Source organism: Hyla sarda, chromosome 5 (genome assembly GCF_029499605.1).
Source record: "Hyla sarda isolate aHylSar1 chromosome 5, aHylSar1.hap1, whole genome shotgun sequence".
NCBI lineage: Eukaryota > Metazoa > Chordata > Amphibia > Anura > Hylidae > Hyla > Hyla sarda.
The window spans coordinates 230566339-230587535 of NC_079193.1; the positions used below are offsets into that span (position 1 = coordinate 230566339).

Below are 21197 nucleotides of genomic sequence, written 5' to 3' on the forward strand. Positions count from 1 at the left end.
TCTTGGGGTTACTATTGCCCCTGCCGCACTAAACACACGCTCTGATGGCACACTAGTGGCCAGACAGGACAGCTTTTCCAGGGAAAACTCTGCTAGTTGCGGGCACAAATCAAGTTTAGCTGCCCAGAAGTCCAGCAGATCTTCAAGGTGTGTTGGCATGGCCATATCAAGGTATGCCACCACTTGCTGGTTCAGGTCCGGTTCCAGGTCTACCTGCTGCTGATGAGTTGCTTCACTATGCGGGTGAAGAAAGCTACTCATCAGCGACTGTAGACTCAGGCTGCCATGGCAGTGGAAGGTGAGCGCAGTGAGCCCCCCAAATCAGACCTGTAAGAGGATGGACGATGGCGCAGATAAGCATCAGCCAACTGACTATGTAGGATGTCTCTGTGGTAGGTCAGTTTGTCCTTCCTCTCAGTGAGTGTAAAAAAGGCCCCTATTTTGTGCCGGTATCGAGGGTCCAATAAGGTGGAGAGCTAGAAGTCATCCCGCTGCCGAATGGTGACAATTCGGTGTTCACTATGCAAGCAAGTGAGCATGCATCGTGCCATTTGTGCAAGTGACTCGGAGGGACTCCCTGCCACCATCTCCACTGCATACTGCCACTGTGTCTGGGTTCTCTGTCTCACCTTCCTCATAACCCTCTAGCTCCTCTGGCTGCTCCTGCTCATCATCTCCTGTCAGATTACCAGAAAAACCGCCCAACTCGTGAAACCTAAACTGTGCTCCACTGTGCCCCTCCTCCTCCTCCAGTTCAGCCCCCCACAGGGCTCATGTGGCCGTGAGATGTAGGCACCACGTCTCCAGTGCCCTGACCATCCATTGTTTCCAACATGTGTTGTTGTAGATGAAGCAGTGGAATGACGTTCATCCCGTAATCCAGGCGACTGACTAATAATGTGGCTTCCTCAAAGGGCCTGAGCAAATGGCTGGTGTCACGTATGAGCTTCCACTGATTGACATTGAAGTAACACAGGGGAGTCCCCATATCGCTTGGATTATCAAGAAATCGGTGATTGTTTTTCTCTGTTCGTATAGTCGGTCCAAGATATGGAAGGTGGAATTCCAACGTGTTGAAACGTCGCTAATCAGACTGTGTTGGGGGGATTCCGTTCTGACGCTGCAGCTCAAGGAGGGTGTGCTTTGCAGTGTACAAGTGGCTGAAGTGCATGCAGTGTATACTTCCCATTCATAGGATGTGTAGCAGATGGGGGGAACACTTCAGGAACCACTTGACAACCCGATTGGACATGTGTGTGTGCGCCATGCAGGGCGCATGTCTCAGGCCTCCTTGTCGCAGCACAGATATGTTCTTTCCGTTGTCTGTCACCATGGTTCCCATTTCCAGTTTTCGTGGAGTAAGCCATGAATCAATTTCTTGATGAAAGGCTTTTAGCAGTTCCTCCCCTGTGTGACTAGGCAAACCATGTGAAGAACAGAGTGACACGGCCATGCCCTGCTTACGTGGTATGCTGGAGGCTCGCTGAGACTTGTCCGTGCAGTGGAGGATGAGGAGGCGGAAGCGGCGTGACCTGTCCAAGTTGCTGTTGTGGCTTTGCAGGAACCACATTTACCCGTAAAGGACATTATTGTCCCTGACCGTAGTTACAGCTCCAGAGATTGTCGCTGCCGTGCACCTTATTACACACCGACAGGCTCAAGGACTGGCCCACCTTCTGTTCCGCAAAATTGTGTAGGGCTGGTACTGCCTTTTTTGCAACTAAATGACGACTTGGTACTCTCCACCTCGGCTAGGCACAAGCCATTAGTTCTCTGAAAGTTGCAGAGTCCACCACTTCAAAAGGGAGGGACAACTTGGACAGGAGCACATTCAGCTTCTGCTCTATTGGATGAGTGGGCGCATACGGTTGTCTCTTGGAGATGGCTTCGCCGATGGATTGCTAGCGGAATGACTCGAAGTAGGAGGAGCAGAAGCATCTGGAGTGACAGAAGATGAGTATGATACACAGCTCCCTTCGGCTGAGGTGGTGGAGCCTTGGCTGGCTGAAACAGGGAGAGGCATGCCACTAGGTGATGCAGCTTGCTGGACCACTACATCGGAGCCACAGTTCTCCCAGGCCTCTTTTTGGTGACGCTGCATATTTTGACCGTGGGGCAATTGGCTTCATCATCATCGAGTTGTTTCTGCACCTCACTGATATCCTCAGGTTCCTCAACAGTGTCTGCTTCAGGAGCCTGAAAGCTCACAACACCACCTCCCACGCCACTTTCCTAATTACTACTTGCCTGCCTAGTGGAGGACGTTGCAGATGTTTCCTCCATTTCTTGGTTGGGCAGTAGCTGCTGACTGTCCTTTAGTAGATATCATCCTAATAGTGGAGCTAAACCCAAAGCATAAGATACTTCTGAGTGGGAGGGTACAGCATAGGACAGAGGCAATGGAAGGACAGGGACTGCTCCCAGGCCGTGCTAACTGAGGGTTGTGTCAGAGGAACCCACCGACTGTTGACTGGGGGTGTCAGATGTCACTTGTGGTGAAGTGGATGACCGTGTTAACCAATCGATGACAGCAGATGGGTTGCTGGTCGAGACACGACCGATAGCCAACCACTACCTGATACTGGGAGCTCAGGTCTCTTGCTGTGACTCCTGCTGCCACACGCCCACGTCTGCTGCAACCTCTTCCTGATGAATTTTGGCCTCTGTCACTCCTCTTTGCATGTCCTGGCACTTCTCTGCTTGACATACGAAGTGCATATATATGAGGGGAGTACAATATGCTCCATTACACTTAAAACAGTATTTGTCTACAACACCAGCAGGTGTGGACTTTTGCCTGGCATTTCACAGTATCTAGGCCTTTAAGACTTTAACAGGAACAAAATGGTACACCACTTACATGTACTCACAGGTTGTGCTTAATAGAGGGCAATATGCTTTTAGTGCTCTGCTCACCCTAACTGGCTGGCTACTATTAGCTTTTCAGTTGTTGTACACTCCAGTGCTGCAGCACACAGTTGCTGTGTACTACACCAAAAATTGCACTTTCTCTCTCAATCTCACTCCCTTCTGTATCAGTGCTTCTAGGCTGGATTTGGGCTTGAGGTGAATCTCTGCTGTAAAAAAAGCTTTACTGTGCAACACACTGCTCTCTGTCCCTCTCTTCAATAGAATGCTGATGTGACTAGGAGGTGATTCGCTGCTGTAAAAAAACTTTTCGGTGCAACACACACAGCTGTCTGTGTCTCTCTTTCTCTCTCTCTCTCTCTCTCTCTCTCTCTCTCTCTCTCTCTCTCTCTGCAATAAAAGGCTGACGTGACTGGCCGCAAGATGGCAGACAATTTATATTGGGCTGTGACATCACAGGGGTGGCTGGCTGCTGCTGGGCTGCATGTGATTCAGGGTCATTCCGACAACCCTTGTTCCCACCTTCCCAGGATTACTTGCCCCATGTCCTCACATGTGGATCCTCCATTCTAGATGCCGTGGAGCCTGGACCACACTAAATGGAGTTTAATGAAGCTATTTGCATGATCGAATTGTGGCGATATTCGCATTCGTTGTGACTCCAATTTTCACAGAAATTTTGCTCATCCCTATCAGTTATAAGATAGTGTTGTAATCATATATCAAGAAATAGTTTGGATAGCAAAAAGTCGGAGTATATTATCACAATGCTGATATCAAATAATGTCTCTAAACAATCAGTATTAGCAAATGTCTCTCTCCAGAATACAGTTCAGACTCGTTTCCCCCGTAAGATACATATGTTATCATCAGGGAACCAATTTGAACAATAAAACAATGACACAATATTTAGAAAATGAGACATCCAAAACCCAAAATGTATTTGCATATAGTGATGTTGGGTTGACATTAGAAAGGCAAAATACCCACAACTTGTGTTAGTACGTGACAACAAAAGATGAAACATACACGGATGGATAGATGTAATCGTAATACTGTTTCATCTATCAATCCGTGTATGTTACATCTGTCATTTCCACGTACTGCATGTTGTGGATATTTTGCCTTTCTAATGTCAATCCAACATCATTATATACACATACATTTATATTGGGGTTAGGATGTCTCATCTTTTCAAAATATTGTATAATTATGTTGCTCAAAGTTGTTCCCTGATGAACCTGTAGGTATCTTAGGAGGAAAATGCATCAGAACTGTATTTGGTAAAAAGACATTTGTTATTGCTGGTTGTACTGGTGTGTATGGCAACCTTATTTGATATCGGCATTATGTTAATATAGTCCGTATCTTTTTAATATCCATCCTATTTCTTGATACATGGTCACAACACTATTTGATAAACATTAGCGGACATTGTGCATTCTTTTGTTATGAAGTGACACCAATCATATTTTCGTATGTTGTAGGCTCAAGAATTAAGGCATCTTGCCACTTAAATTGTATTATTGTATATTCATATTTCCTGTTTGGTTTGGTTGGAGTGTCTGGGGACAGCCTCTATGCATGTTCTAAACTTCTATTACTCTGTTCCTTGTTTTAGTTTGTTTGTTTTATCCTTCACTTTATTATCGATAAGGGAACGTCGCCGTGGTTGAAGCCACCCTATTAAGGAGGTGGGTTCCTCAAAAGGCAGGGAGAGCAGGTGGGGAAGTGTTAGAGCTAGAGGGCACAAACTCCCCTTCTTTCTCATACTACTTCATTCAGCATCTAAAAAAGCCCCTTCCCCTTTGAGAATTATATCACGAACCATCAGCATAAGTGCGGTTTATGACATTAACCTATGATTTATACCGACCTGTCTACCTACCTATGTCACACTGTGTATTGTACTTTGTCACACATATTGTAAGTAATAGACTTGCACTTCGAGCCACAAATTACCGCAACCCAGCTGTCAGATCGTGGCCACTTGTAGGCCCATCAATTGGGAATTGAAATGGCACAGGGTGAATAAAGGGTAAAATAAAATGGCTCAGGCAGGATCAGAGGGGGGGGGGGGTTTGAAATGGCACTGGGGGAACAGAGGCGGATGGATGAAATGGCATGGGGGTATAAAGGGGGAGATTGAAATGGCATGGGGGGGATCAAGGGTGGATGAAATGTCATGGGAGGATCAAGGGAGGGGGGTGATTTAAAGTTTGACACCTATAAGAATTTCATCCACAATAATGCTTGTCTAAATACTAAAATGTGTTGGGTCTTATCCCGATAACGACCACGGACGAGTATAGACGTCCAGGTTGGCGGCCGTTCCCGCACCTGGACGTCTATACTCGTCCATTCTTCTCGTGGGTGCTGCCCAGTGCACCCACGAGATCGCGGCAGGGACTCGGCTGTATCACACAGCCGGGACCCTGCTGCACTGCCAGGACCGAAGTAAACTTCGGTCCCGGCAGTTTTAACCCTTACAGCCGCGGTCGGAAGTGACCGCGGGCTGTAAGGTGTTCTGACAGAGGGAGGGGGCTCCCTCTGTCTCTCCTGCAGCACCCCGGAGCATCGCGGGGTGCTGCTGCATACCTGGGCAGCCGGTGGTCCTACAAAGACCCCCAGGACTGCCCTGGGTATTGCCTGAAAGGACGTGCCAGAGTGTAAAAAATAAATATATATATATATATATATATATATATATATATATATATATATTAAAAATACATTTATTAAATGAATTTAATTTAAAAAAATGCATAATGTGTAGGATCGCATTGGCGGACATCCGCAGCATGTAATATACTGCAGATGTCCACCATGTGATCCTACACATTATGCAGCAGTCACGGTAATGAGCTCGGTAGCTTTGTGTGTCCACTCATAGCGGCGGATTTCCCGCCAGCAGTCATGAGCGGACACACTGAGCTACCCAGCCGCAGCAGTGATGGATATATTCGCCATGAGCGGGTGCTTATTCCCACAACATGGCGGATATATCCATCAGGAGCCTTAACTGTCACAGACAGACGCGTTATACTGCCAGCCGACCAAGGACCAATCAGAGTGGTCCCTGGTGCAGCCAATAACTATTAGGGGTGCAGTATATAAATGGGGGTCACTTGTGGGGGTGGGGGTACTGTTCTGCCCTGAAAACCAAATGGCGCTCCTCTCCTTCTGAGTCCTACCACGCGGCCAAGGAACCATATATGGCCAAAGCGGGGGTATTTCCGAACATGGGACAAGCAGCTAAATAAAATATAGGGTGCATTTCTTTCAATATCAGAAGTGATGTACAAAAAATATGCCCCCCAAATGATGCATTTGTGAAAAATTGCAAATTTCGAATTTTTAATACTGACTTTGTAATAATTCCTGCCAAAAAACTATGGTGTTAAAATACTCACTGTACCCCCTAGCGAATACCTTGAGGGGTCTAGTTTTTAAAATGGGGTCATTTGGGGGGTTGTTCCTATGTTCTACTACCTTTTAATTTCTGCAAACCTTGCATAGCACATAAAAAAAGATGTACTTTTAAAATTTTCAAAATTTCAAGTTAAATTGTTAGGCTTCTAACTAATTTAAAATGTTAATTAAAAACAAAAAAATGTCAAAATAAAGTAGACATCTGAAAGTATAAGTTTCATAAACTATTTGGTCAGTATGTATAAATATACGCAACCTATTAGTCTTAAAATAGCAAAAAATCTTAATTTTTTTGTAAACATTTCATGATTTTTTGCATTGTAAAAAAAAAACTACAAATGATATCGGCTTACTTTTACTATGTACATGAAGGACAACTTGTGACAAAAAAACAATGTCAGAATTATCGTGATTGGCAAAACATTACCAGAGTTATTCTCTAATAAAGACAGACCTCCCCGATTTGAAAAACCAGGCCTGGTCTTTTCGGGGCGTACAGGTTTATTTGTATTGGTCCTTAAGGGGTTAATCAGAAATGAGTTTCTATGTTCTTCTGTAGTACTGCATCATGCTGGAATTTTATTGTTTGCAAATAAATATTTATATAATTATGTTGGCTCTAACTTTATATAAAATTTTGCAGCAGTCATTTTAAAACCACAAGCACACATTGCATTTGCAGTACCCAGTTATGAATCACTGACTTTATATCATATTGTTTGTCTTTTGTTTGCCAGTGCCATTATTAGCTGAACATTTTCAATTAACTTGTTTGACTAGAAACAAGGAAGAACTGTTTATGTCAAGTATTTTTGTCACAGGAGTATGTGCAAACATTGAGTGTTGGCCCATTTTGTAAATAGTATAGTATACTAATTGACAAAAAAGAATATTGCACCCAGACAAAAATGTTAGACTGCCATAAAGACCAGTAAATGATTTCATGTGTATTCTGATAAGACACTGGGCCTTGCAACAACAGGGCTTAAATGTGCTTTCTCCACTGCCCTTTAAAAAGGCCATGAGAGGCTACTTTAAGATAGTGTCTATTGATGAGGAATCAGTGACTACTATGCAGCCATTATCGCCTATGTTTGCAGTGATATCATGAGAAAGAAATCTAGACTGCTATGTATTGGAACCATATTGACTAGATTTTGCAGCTTCAATTTTTCAGCCTTCAAGAACGTCAGCATGCCTGTTAGCCTTAATGCAGCTTCCTGATTGATGAGAGATAGAAAGTGAAGAATATTTTACATTGTGCCATGTACCATGGGGCACATGAGGTGGAAATGGTCACAAATGGTCTACTAATTAAAGCATTTGTGAGCGAAACATACTTTGGGGTGCAACAAAATAGAAGAAAAACGCACATACACTGCTACATCTGCATGTCACACTGAGTGTCCTGCCTTGCTGTCTTGGTGGTGCTCTATCTGGATATTCAGCTTCTGAAAATTCCAACTGTAGAAAGAACGTTGGCACTCACCATATATAGCTAGTTATTTGATTCCAAAGACACGTGAGGACACAGCATGGCCAGTACTTGGCCATACTTTGGGGTGCGTCTGTGGTGGGTCTCTAGTATTGTACATGGCAGGTAATCTCCTTTCTCTCTGCTCATTGAGTAGCTGTCCTATTTTTTTTTTGTTGTGGTTTGGCTTAACTAATGTATTTATGTTTTGTGTTTACTTCTTCGTTGTCCTAGTTGCAGTTTCTCTTTAGTCTGTACATTCTTAGGAAATGTATGACACTTAATTTTTATTCATTTTCCAATACCTGTGTTTTCCACGGTGTATCTGCCATCTCTACCACATTGGAGTGTAGTCTGGTGCCTTGACATTATTCTCATGTTATGTTAATACTTTTTATTTGTTTATGTGAACTAACAAATTTGATCTTATTTTGATAACTATCCATTTTTTGTTGGTCCCTTTATGTTTGATGTAAATGAACTTCACTAATACCAAATTAAGCTTAGCTAGTGCAACTTGATTGACAAGAGAGAAAGAAAGTTAGGAATATTTTGTACTGTGCTGTATACCATGGGGCAAAAGGGAAGACGCATGGCCCTTATGGTGATAATTTAGTCACATACACATAAAACCAATCTCTATAGTCCACTATTACAAGGTTATAGCAACTAGCAACAGTACGGAGGATCTTTGGTTTATTTGGAATATCATTTTAGAATGTTAATAAAGTTTGGAAATAACAAAGTATAGTAAGAATAATTTCATGCACAGGTTCAGGGTCTTGAAAAATAATTTTGTCATTTCATTATATTATAGCTGCTTAAATGCATGTACGTACTGCAAGACTAAGCATGCCAGAGGGGAGCTTGCCAGTTACCCGATAGAAGAGTTGGTCGATCGAGCAAAACAGTCTTTCCAAGGTAAGAAAACCTTGTCTTACAATTTAATACTGAGCAATAAAACTGCATTTCTTATGACATGTTGTGTAGAATATGACCTGGGCTTTTAAAGTGTGACTAACATTTCAGCACACTTTGCATAGCTCAATAGAGCAAGAAATTGAAGTTAGAAATAAAATAAGAAATTTTGCACTATATCTTATTAGATTAAAGTATGTATTTCTCCTGTTATCAGGTTTCTTCCCTCTCTTCTGTGTCAGAATGTATTCCTCTCTGAAAATCAGATAAAACACATCCAGTCCTGTAAGGTCACTCAGACCTCAAATTACAACAGGCAATGCAAGCTTATGGAGAAGAGAGATGTGAGGGGGAAGTGTCTGACAACACAGTAGCATGATAGAGAGAGACAGAGCGATAATACAGACAGTTCTGTAAGTAAGAGATTTCACCCCAAGACTTTATACACAGTTTAGACAGCTCACTGATACGTTAGCATGACTTTCAGGCTGTATAGTCTATGTACATACACTGTTCAAAAAAATAAAGGGAACACTTAAACAACACAATGCAACTCCAAGTCAATCACACTTTTATGAATTCACACTGTCCACTCAGGAAGCAACACCGATTGACAATCATTTTCACATGCTGTTGTGTTGAGGAACAGACAACAGGTGGAGATTATAGGCAATTAGCAAGACACCCCAATAAAGGAGTGGTTCTGTAGGTGGTGACCACAGACCACTTCTTAGTTCCTATGCTCCCTTTCTGATGTTTTGGTCACTTTTGAATACTGGCGGTGCTTTCACTCTAGTGGTAGCATGAGACAGAGTCTACAACCCACACAAATGGCTCAGGTAGTGATGCTCATCCAGGATGGCACATCCATGTGAGCTGTGGCAAGAAGGTTTGCTATGTCTTTCAGCGTAGTGTCCAGAGCATGGAGGCGCTACCAGGAGACAGGCCAGTACATCAGGAGATGTGGAGGAGGCCGTAGGAGGGAATCAACACAGCAGCAGGACCGCTACCTCCGCCTTTGTGCACGGAGGAGAAGGAGGACCACTGTCAGAGCTCTGCAAATTGTCCTCCAGCAGGCCACAAATCTGCATGTGTCCACTCAAACAGTCAGAAACAGACTCCATGAGGGTGGTATGAGGGCCCAACGTCCACAGGTGGGGGTTGTGCTTACAGCCCAACATCGTGCAGTACATTTGGCATTTGCCAGAGAACACAGATTGGCAAATTCGTCACTGGCGCCCTGTTCTCTTCAGATGAAAGCACTTGTGACAGAAGTGACCGAGTCTGGAGACGCCATGGATAACGTTCTGCTGCCTGCAACATCCTCCAGCATGACTGGTTTGGCGGTGGGTCAGTAATGGTGTGGGGTGGCATTTCTTTCGGGGGCCGCACAGCCCTCCATGTGCTTGCCAGAGGTAGCCTGACTGCCATTAGGTACCGAGATGAGATCCTCAGACCTCTTGTAAGACCATATGCTTGTGCGGTTGGCCCTGGGTTCCTTCTAATGCAAGACAATGCTAGTACTCATGTGGCTGGAGTGTGTCAGCAGTTCCTGCAAGAGGAAGGCATTGATGCTATGGACTTGCCCGCCCATTCCCCAGACCTGAATCCGATTGAGCACATCTGTCCAGGAGTTGGTGGATGCTTTAGTCAAGGTTCTGGGAGGACATTCCTGTGGAGACCATCCACCACCTCATCAGGAGCATGCCCAGGCATTGTAGGGAGGTCATACAGGCATGTGGAGGCCACACACACTACTGAGCCTCATTTTGACTTGTTCTAAGGACATTACATCAAAGTTGGATCAGCCTTTAGTGTGGTTTTCCACTTTGATTTTGAGTGTGACTCCATATCCAGACCTCCATGGGTTGATAAATTTGATTTCCATTGAAAATTTGTGTGTAATTTTGTTGTCAGCACATTTAACTATGTAAAGACAAAAGTATTTCATACAATTAGTTCATTCATTCAGATCTAGGATGTGTTATCTTAGTGTTCCCTTTTATTTTTTTGAGCATTGTAGATATAGAAGTATAGTCTCCCCTGCTCTGTGTGTGCAGTGTATGGACGTTTGGTCCACCCACCAGCCCACCAGAACTGCAGATTACAGATAAAGCCTAAAGAGTAGAAATCTGTTAAAAATACCATATAGAAGTTATATAATGGCCAGAAATAGTACGGGTTCTCTTGTACACTCACAGGACAGCTTATTCTGAAAAAGTCAGTTATGGTTTAAAAAAAAAAAATCACTTTAACAAAATTTGTTTGTGAGAGAAGGTATACAGTTCATTGATCTTGAACATAGAGTTTGTGATGTCAAAAGCTGTCAATTGCAGCCATTGATTGTCATAAATGTATACAGTTGAACACCATTTTGTTTTAATTCAGATCTTTGTCAGGATTGAAATTGAGTTTGAGCAGTCCAACTCAGTGCTTGAAATCCTTTGTACAAATTGATGTTTATTACTTAGTTTTTCCTGGCTAAAATGATGGCCTATCTTTAGTATATGCCATCATCACTTGATCTGAGCCTCTCACACTACACTGTGAACAGTGTTTATTGTATAGTGATAACGCTGCAAAGAGAAAAAAAGTGTTATTTTTTTCACTGTATAAAAATGTCTTTCAATTTAGAATTCAGTTTTGGGCACAAGTGCTATAAAACATTGTTATAAACAGAGAAAGGACATCTAAGTAATAGGTAATGGGTCCTGTGATGTATCAAATTAGTACAATTTAGTGACTCTGTGGTGGAATCTAATAGCAAGATGATTTGTTATGAAATAGTATGCTTTCTAAATTATATCGATTTGAATAATTTCAATGTTTATAACAATTGCCAGTGAGCTATCCAAGTTAGAAAACTTTGTGTAAATGTGTTATACTGTTACTGCGGAATAGAGAAAGTCTTAAGCTAGTCATCTCTGATTCTACAGCACTAAAATGTCACTTTGTAAAATTGTCAAACATTTCCTTTAGGACTTGTTTCTTTTCCAGGTTGCAAGATTCCGATTACACTAGAGCATAAAAATTGTCATCTCAGATAATGTCATGCAATCTTAGTAAATTAAAAAATAAAGTAGTAGATAAACCAGAAGGAACAACTGTCAGTTGGCATGGCTTCTATCAATTTATGCAAGATAAAATTTTCCCGTAATGGGAACATATGGTACTCTGGATTTCATTTGCTGATATCCCTTCATCCATTTGCAGTATGATGAATTGCTTAGCATGTCCAACTTGCATCTGTGTAATCCCCCCTCCCTTTTTTTTTTTTTTTCCTCTCCTTGTCAAGTTGATTTGCACAATTTTAAAACATAAATAATACTGAAATTATAATCAGGCCTGAGGTATTCCTTTGTGCATATTTAGATTTGATGATCTGTATTTTATTTATAATTCTGAAAAATTATGTCCGCAATTTACACTTGCTCAGTGTATATGTCAACCTTTACTACCACCAGATAGAATGGTCTTTGGCCGTGTACCATGCTGTATGTTCAATTTTTCTATATTGTTTAAAGCTATGGAGTTTACAGATGTAAGGTTTTGTTTTTATTTTACTTATAAGCTTTTGTTTTCAAATAATCATTCACTGTTCAGTTTACTCTTTTACAAAACATGCCTAAGGCAGCAACGGTCTTAAACTCTCAAAACTCATTTTTAACTTTATAAACATGTACAACACTTATTTTGTGAAAACATTTTAGTAAGTGTCTTACAAAAAGAATAATAGTATGGTGCACTGTTGTCAAAAACTTTAGCATAAGTTGATATGTTTTAAAGTATTTAAATTTGCAATCATGTATTACAAACTATGAAATTGCACTTTAAGTAACTTATAAACAACAAAGAGCAATGTCTTAATAGTTTTAATGGAAACTAATATGAAGCACTAAAAGAATAGTAATTTTTTTAAATATTTTGTCTACTATCTTTCAATCCCCATAAGGGACTTTGCAAACACTGAACAATGCTGTGCCATAGCACAGACCCTAATTTAGTGCTGCATTTAAGAGTTTTGGTGACCAATGTAGTTTTGTGTAGTGTTTCTGTAGTAAAATCAGTAATTATATGCTGTGGAATCTGTGCACGTTGTTTCTGCAGTGTGTGAGGTAGATTTCCTATGACTACTAACTTATTGTATAACTTGTGCTCATTTGATAGCAGAATTTGTAGTTCACTGCCTGTTAGACTCGGTCCATATCTAGTGAGAGACACCAAGATGGAACACAGGAAGTGCGGGCAGGGCTTGTTTGTGCTGTGTGCAGGAGAGAGCCTGGACTGTGTGAATGCAAGCTGAGCCTGTCGGTCTCCATCAGAGAGAACATGATGTGCCTAAAATGAAGGCTACCCTTTATTTCTAACCACTTACAAAGTTCTTTGCAACTGTACATCGTGTAGCTTGTCACTGTCATCAACAACAGCATTTCACCACAAAGACCTAGCTTGTCATTAGCAGTTCGCTGCTTAGTCCAGGGCTGCTTTTGTGAACTTTTTTTCTAATTCCTACCTTCCTGTGATGCTATTTGCTTTGTGTGTAGTGCTTAGAATTGTTATAAATTTCTTCATTGATTCTGTGCTTTTGAGTGATACTGTGGATAAAACGACTAATTTCCAGCAGCAAATAGCATCCAAGACTGGTCTTTTTCTTTTTTTTTGCCATTGTTTCGCAGCATATATGTTTTTTCTTGTTTACAGCATTTGGAATTGTTACAAAGTATTCATTCATCCTGTGCTTAAGATTGATACTTTTTATTCATTTAATTGCAAGATATATATAACATCTGCTGAACATGGAAAATATTTTGCTGTTTTTCTTGTTCAATAATTTTTATTAAACATATTTGCAGTATTTCACAAAAAACACACCAAACAATAATGTCACGTGTTAAGGTATTAACATGCAGGCAAAGGAGGCATACTTTTAAGCGGTGTACAGCATGATGCATTTAAAACAACACACAAAATCAAAGCATAGAAAGTAGCCTAAACAGTGTAGATACAGCCCTCATCACTCTATGAATAGCCAGTACAAGCAAAGATAGGATAGAAATAAATACTCATTATCCACTGATCTTGCCTAACGTAAATGGTCTATAAGTAGTGGTTAGACACGTACTCAAAATTTACCCATCCTGTGACTATAAGCTATCGGGAGTTTAACGTATATCAATAGTGGAGAATGGGGAAGATATCCAGTTGGCCCATCTCTTCCTAAACTTAGAAAAAGAGCCATTGCCCAATGCAATGGTTTTCTCGTATGTGCAAGTGATATTTATTTTATTTATTACTTCCGCAATGGAGGTCATTGTCGGAGATTTCCATTCTTTGGTAAGTGTAAGTTTGAAAATAATACAGATAATGCAAGTAATGTCCAGTAGAATATTTGGGATAGTGAGCATGTGTAATAGGAGAAGCACCAACTGAGGTGACCAAGGAGCTTCCCATCCCAAATACTTTTTCTAATAGCACTCTGCATTCGGACCAGTATGGTGCAATAATAGGACAACCCCACAGTATGTGTATTAAAGTACCCCTCTGTCCACAATTACACCAACACATAGGAGACGAATTGGCATATATGTGCGCTAATTTTTCAGCCGTATAATACCATTGCAGTGTGGTCTTGTACAAAGATTCCACATGGGAGACACATTGTAGAGCTTTATGCACCGTTTGAAATGTTCTTTTCCATTCCTGCTCATCTATCTTACTACCTATCACCAGTTCCCAGGTTCGGAAGGGGTGAAAGTTATGAAATTTTGTAGATTGCATAAACGTAGAATAGAGTATGCCAAGACCCTGTTACGCCGAGCGCTCCGGGTCCCTGCTCCTCCCCGGAGCGCTCGCAGCGTTCACCTTGTCGCAGCGCCCCGGTCAGACCCGCTGACCGGGAGCGCTGCGTTAGTGTCTCTGGCGGGGATGCGACCCGCGATGCGGGACGCGCCCGCTCGCGGTTCGCATCCCAGTCTTCTTACCCGACCTGTCCTTCGTCTGTTCAGTCCCGGCGCGCATGGCCCCGCTCCCTAAGGCGTGCGCGTGCCGGCTCTCTGCAATTTAAAGGGCCAGTGCGCCTCTGATTGGCGCCTGGCCCAATTAGTGCATACACCTGTGCCCTAGCCTTTATTACCTCACTTCCCCTTCCCAGCATTGCCGGATCTTGTTGCCCTTGTGCCAGTGAAAGCGTTTCCTTGTATGTCCCAAGCCAGTGTTCCAGACCTTCTGCCGTTGCCCCTGACTACGATCCTTGCTGCCTGCCCTGACATTCTGCTACGTCCGACCTTGCTCTTGCCTAATCCCTTGTACCGCGCCTATCTCAGCCATCAGTTGGGGTTGAGTCGCTATCGGGTGGAACGACCTGGGGGTTACCTGCCGCAGCAAGTCCATCCCGCTTTGCGGTGGGCTCTGGTGAAAACCGGTAACCCCTTAGACTCAGTTCCCCTGGTACGGCCCACATCATTACCCCACTGACACAGAGGATCCACCACCAGTATCCTCACAGTACCCGGATCCTGACAGACCCTTCAGATTACTGTCTAAAAATGCCATAGTCAGCGTGTGTGGGTGAGTGTTTGAAGGAGTCAGGACGTTGAAGAAATGTCTAATCTGTAGATAGAGGTAGAAGTCCCGTTTGTGTACTTGATATTTGGTTTGTATTTCTTGGAAAATCAGTAAGCTACCTGAGTCGTATAAGTGTCTTACATGAGAGATGCCGTGAATGTACCAAGTCGATAGATCTAGTTGGGGTATGGAATATTGAATAAGGGTAAGTGGGAGGGAAGTTGTAAATGCAACAGTATCAGAGTTGATTGTTGTAAGATAGCAGGACCATACATTGTAGGATGCTTTGACTATGGGGTTGGTTAGAGGTACCGGAGAGGTGTGTTCCCAGAACGGGTGCCATAGAACTTCTGAGATCCGGTAAGGGGACACACATGTGTTTTCCATATGAACCCATGGAGTGTCCATACACTCCCTCCTCCAGCTGCGCAGAGCGCTAACTAACGTGGCTATGTAGTAACCATAGATACGCAGCAGTCCCAGCCCTCCAGCTTCCCTCGCCTTATGTAAAATTGAGGCTGCTATTCTTGTTTTTTTTGCTTGCCATACAAACTTAGATAAGCTCGCTTGAGCTGCTGAGGAGAAGGTGTTGGGGACGCAATCGGCAAGGTTCTAAACAGATACAAAAATGTGGGTAATAAAAACATTTTAAACGTAGGCACCCTTCCTACCCATGATATATCATAGCGTGCTAGTCTATTAAATTCTTCAACAGTTTTTAGGAACGGTTCATAGTTATGTTGGTATAGAATTTTGAGGCGACACTAATTTTATACCCAAATATACTATATCCGAGGTACGCCAATCAAATGGGTAAATATTTTTAAGAGACTGCAAGTCCTGTCCGACTATTAACATAGGCAGTGCCTGTGTCTTAGAGGAGTTAAGGTGGTAATATGATAATAACCCAAATTGTTGAATCACCTCCAACACCAAGGGGGCAGAGAGTGTGGGCTGAGTGAGAGTATGGATGATATCATCTGCATACAATGATATAAGGTGTTGTCTGTTCCCGATGTAGACTCCCTTAATCCCTGTGTGAGCACGCAGAGCGTGTGCAAGGGGTTCTAAGCAGAGAATGAAAATAAGGGGGGAGAGTGGGCACCCCTGCCTGGTGCCATTTGTGATATTCAGAGGCTCAGAAAGTGCTCCATTGGCAAAAATTCTGGCTGAGGGGCCAGCATAGAGCGAGGTGATGGCACGCAATATTGGGCCACAAAAGCCCATATGTTGCAATACCTGAAAGGCATATGACCAGCGGAGCCATTCAAACACTTTCTCAGTGTCGAGTGCGAGGACCAAAGCAGGCGTCTAGTCTTATCGGACGCCTGTCGGCCTGGTACAAACCCTGACTGGTCTGCGTTAATTAAGTAGGGCAAAACCAACACTATTCTAGAGGCTATCAATTTGGCGAAGATTTTCAGGTCCTGATTAAGAAGTGAGATTGGCCTATAATGTTGTGAGAGATCGGGAGACTTGCCGGGTTTAGGTAGGGTCATTGTTAGCGCCTGTAAGTTTTCTTTTGGGAAGGCTCCTTTGGAAAGAGCTGCTTCACAAAAGTTCCTAATGTGTGGGGATATGCTGTCACAGAAGGTTTTGTAGTAAAGACCAATAAAACCGTTTGGGCCTGGTGCTTTATGGGAGGGGAAATATTTTATTATTTTCACTACTTGAGGTAGAGAGAGAGGTTCATTGAGAGATTCCAATTGTTTGTTAGTGAGCTTCAGTAAGTTGAGACTAGAGAGGAAAGATTAGAGTCATCTAGTGAGGGAGGAGCAGGAGATGTGGCGTTTAGGTTATATAAGGAGGAATAGAACACCTGAAAACCCTCAGCTATATTGTCAGGTGTATATAAGGGTGTGCCATTGTGAGGGTGGATAAGGTGGGCAATACGTGAGCGAGAGTGCCTTGACTTCAGTCAGGAAGCCAATAGCTTCCCTGCTTTATCATTTTGGGAATAATATTGTGCTTTGGTTCTCCTGAGGTTTTTTTCATACTGAAAAAGGAGGAGACTCCTAAGGTCGTGCCGCAGAGTAATCAATTGGGTCGCTAGGTCAGGGGTTGGACAAGACCTGTTTTGTGCTTCTAGATCCCTAAGTTTATTTCAGATATCATGAAGCTGAGCTTCCCTCTTTTTCTTATTAAAGGATCCGTATTTAATAAAAAAAAACTAATGTAAGCTTTGTGACAGTTCCATATGGTAAAGGCGTCTACATCCGTGGAAGTGTTAGTTATGAAAAAATCTATGAGGTCTTTTGGCAACCGCTGGACATGCTCCAGGTGTGACATTAGAAACAGGCTCGCTCTCCAAAGATAAGTAGGGGAGCTGTTGGAGTTTTCCGCTAAGGACAGAGATATGGCCGCATGGTCAGACCACGTTATCATTTCAGTAGTAGAGGTTATTAGTTTAGGAAGTAGTGGGCGTTCCACCAGGAACATGTCCAGACGGGAGTACGTATTATGCGTCAAAGAGTGGTGGGTATACTCTCTTTCAGTGGGGTGTTGAATGCGCCATGTATCATACAGTTCCTCAGACCATAAAATATGAGCCAAGGAAGGGGACTTGGAGTCCAAAGTGGGTTTCCTGAGCACTCAGCACATCCGTTTTCAGTGTTATAGCCTCCCTCCACAACTGAGTATGTTTATAAGGGCTATTGAGACCATTTACATTTGTACTGATTAGCTTAATAATCATAAAGCAGTAAAAAAAAGCATACAAGTAGCTAATAGTAGGACATACGGGATGGACCACAGACGCCTCCCAGCCAGCACGTCCGGGTCCCGTGTAAGTGGACAATGACCTAAGAGCAAAAGGTTACTGCAATATTTCACATAACACAAGAAAAACACATAAAACAGTGCAAACCAATAAAGCATTAAATCGGTTAAGGATATCTCAAAGGAAGGCCGGGGCCTAACTTCTGAGGGCGGGGGGAGGGATAATGTCCATGCCGAAGCCAGACTGAGGCAAGGCAGCCAGGGAGCCCAACTATATATGAAAAGTCAACAAGACCAGAGTCAGCGGATGGTAGACCAGTCCTCACATATTTTACGTGGTGGGGAGCATTGTGGACGCTTGTCTGGTTCTGGGGTCAAGTTCCATTCCCTTAAAAGAGCTACTCCTTCTTTAGGTGAGCGGACCACGTGAATCTCACCTTCATGTCTGATAAGAAGGCGCACTGGAAAACCCCAGCGGTATTGTATCTTCGCAGATCTAAGCGCAGAGGTAACAGGTTGTAGATTTCGGCGGAGCTGTAAAGTGGCCGCGGAGAGGTCAGTAAAGATGGCAATGTGATGGTAAAGTGCTTGAAGCCCACCGTTAATGCGGGCATAGGTCATCAATTTTTCTTTCACAGTGTAGAAGTGTACCCTTGCTAGGACATCCCTCGGGACCGTTTCATCCAGATGTTTAGGACGGGGTACACAGTGCGCCCTATCGATTTCCAGCTCTTGAGGCGTGCATGTAGGCAAAGCAGCTTGGATAAGGGAACGAACATAGGCTGGAATGTCCGCCGGTCCCACATTTTCTGGAATTCCACGAAGTTTGAGTTTGTCTACTTTGGTCCTCTAAATCGGCGACTTTTGCTTTCAGCACGGTACTGTCGTCTTCCACAGCTTTTTGGGAGTCAATAACTTCATTGTGAGAGGCAACAAACTCCCCAAATTTTGTCTCAATATGGTCCACTCTAGATCCTAACTCCTCCACAGCAGAGCGTAAGGGGTTAATCATGATGGGCATGTCCTTTTTAAAGGATTTTTGCAGAGTAAGGAGCATATGCTTCATTTGTGTGTCAGTCACTGCTATATTGGACACAGAGATTAACTGCAGGTCAGCCCCTTCATCAGAGGCTTGAATGTCAGATCCCCACACAGCATGAGGTGGATATGCAGGTTGTAGTGGGTTGAGCTGCTGTTGCTGCGCCACAGGACTATGTGGAGGAGTTCCCCTGTGCTCCGAGATGGAGAAAGGCCTGGGGAAAGGGGCGTCTGATTGTACCTGGAGACTGCTGCGTTGTGAGGCACATGGAGATGTTGGTGCCGAGCTCCCCTGTCCGGCAGCATATCTGGGGAGAGGACCGGAGCGCTCAGGGTCCGAAGAGGATCTCCTGTGGATGGCAGGTGAGGAGCGCGCTGCTGGTGGTGGCGAGCGGCGCTCAGGGCCCCGTTCCCTCTCGGCGCCATCTTGTGCGGCGGGCCGCCGCTGGGTAAAGTAGAATTTCTTCAGCGCCGCATGTCCGCCGCGTTTTTTCCTGCGCGCCTGCATAGTGAGCACACTTATGTGTAGCAGGACGACTCTGGGTATTGCTTTGTAGTCGCTTGGTTGGGCTATAGCAAGCGGAGCTCAACTACAGTGCGGCCATCTTGTGAGGCAGCCAGGCCATGCGCCCATTTAGCTGTTTTTCATCCATAATTTTTGATTGTATTAGTTCATCTATTTACTTTTCAGCAATTCTTTGATTACATCAATATTACAGTTAGACACTAATTATTATTTTAGTTTTTATACCTATATATTTGCCCTTCTTTTTTTTTTTTTCTTCTGTACCTGTACACTTGAGGACGGACAATTTCTATTTTTTCAGTTGTTAGTACTGCAGGCAAACAGACCAGCTTCTACCACTAAAAATGAAAAATAGCTATACATCAAAAGGGAGTCCCTTAAAGGCTCAATGACATAGTAGTAATATAGTTCAAAAGGTGGAAAAAAGACCAGAGTCCATCAAGTTCAACCTATAACCCTAATGAGTCCCTACTGAGTTTATATAGATCTAGACTCCATAACCTGTAATGTGGTTATTCTCCAAAAATGCATCCAGACCCCTTTTAAATTATTTTACAGAGTTCACCATGACCACCTCCTCTGGCAGAGAATTCCACAGTCTCGCTGCTCTTACAGTAAAGAACCACCATCTGTGCTGGTGTAGAAATCTTTTTTCCTCTAGATGTAGAGGGTGCCCCCTTGTTATAGATACAGTCCTGGGTATAAATTGATCATTGGATAGATCTCTGTAAGGTCCCCTGATATATTTATACGTAGTCATTAGGTCACCCCTAAGCCTTCTTTTTTCTAAACTAAATAACCCCAATGCTGATAATCTTTCTGGGTACTGTAGTCCCCCCCATTCACCGTATTACCCTGGTTGCCTGTCTTTGAACCCTCTCCAGCTCCCCTATATCTTTCTTGTACACTGGTGCCCAATACTGTACACAGTATTCCATGTGTGGTTTGACTAGTGATTTGTACAGCATTAGAATTATTTCCTTGTTGTGGGCATCTATGCACTTATTGATGCACCCCATGATTTTATTTGCCTTGGCAGCAGCTGTCCGACACTGGTCACTACAGCTAAATTTACTATTAACTATGACTCCTAAATCCTTTTCCATGTCAGTCGTCCCTAGTGTTATCCCATTTAATACACAATCCCAGCCCAGATTTTTCTTCCCCATGTGCATTACCTTACATTTATCAGTGCTGAACCTCATCTGCCACTTCCCAGCCCAAACCTCCAACCTATCCAGATCCATTTGTAACAGTGCACTGTCCTCTCTAGTGTTTACCGCTTTACAGCGTTTAGTATCATCTGCAAAGATTGCTACTTTACTATTCAACCCCTCTACAAGGTCATTAATGAAAATATTAAATAGAACAGGGGACAAGACTGACTCCTGTGGTACCACTCTAGTAACAGTCACCCAATCAGAATAAATACCATTAATAACCACCCTCTGTTTCCTATCACTGAGACAGTTACCCACTTGCACAGATTTTCCCCCAGTCCAATCCTTCTCATTTCATGCACCAACCTTTTATGTGGCGCCATATCAAATGCTTTGGAAAAATCTAGATATACCACATCCAGCGATGGCCCCTTGTCCAGTCTGGAGCTCACCTCCTCATAAAAGCTGATCAGGTTAGTTTGACAGGACCAATCCCTCA

At 43.2% G+C, this 21197-nt stretch overlaps 1 protein-coding gene across 1 annotated transcript in view; it reads left to right on the forward strand.

Annotated features, from left to right (window-relative positions):
• CDKAL1 (CDK5 regulatory subunit associated protein 1 like 1) overlaps positions 1-21197 on the forward strand; it is a 1066055-nt gene that overhangs the window by 447793 nt on the left and 597065 nt on the right. The window contains 1 exon segment of the mRNA XM_056521286.1: positions 8592-8695. Coding sequence (XP_056377261.1) covers positions 8592-8695 — 104 coding nt within the window.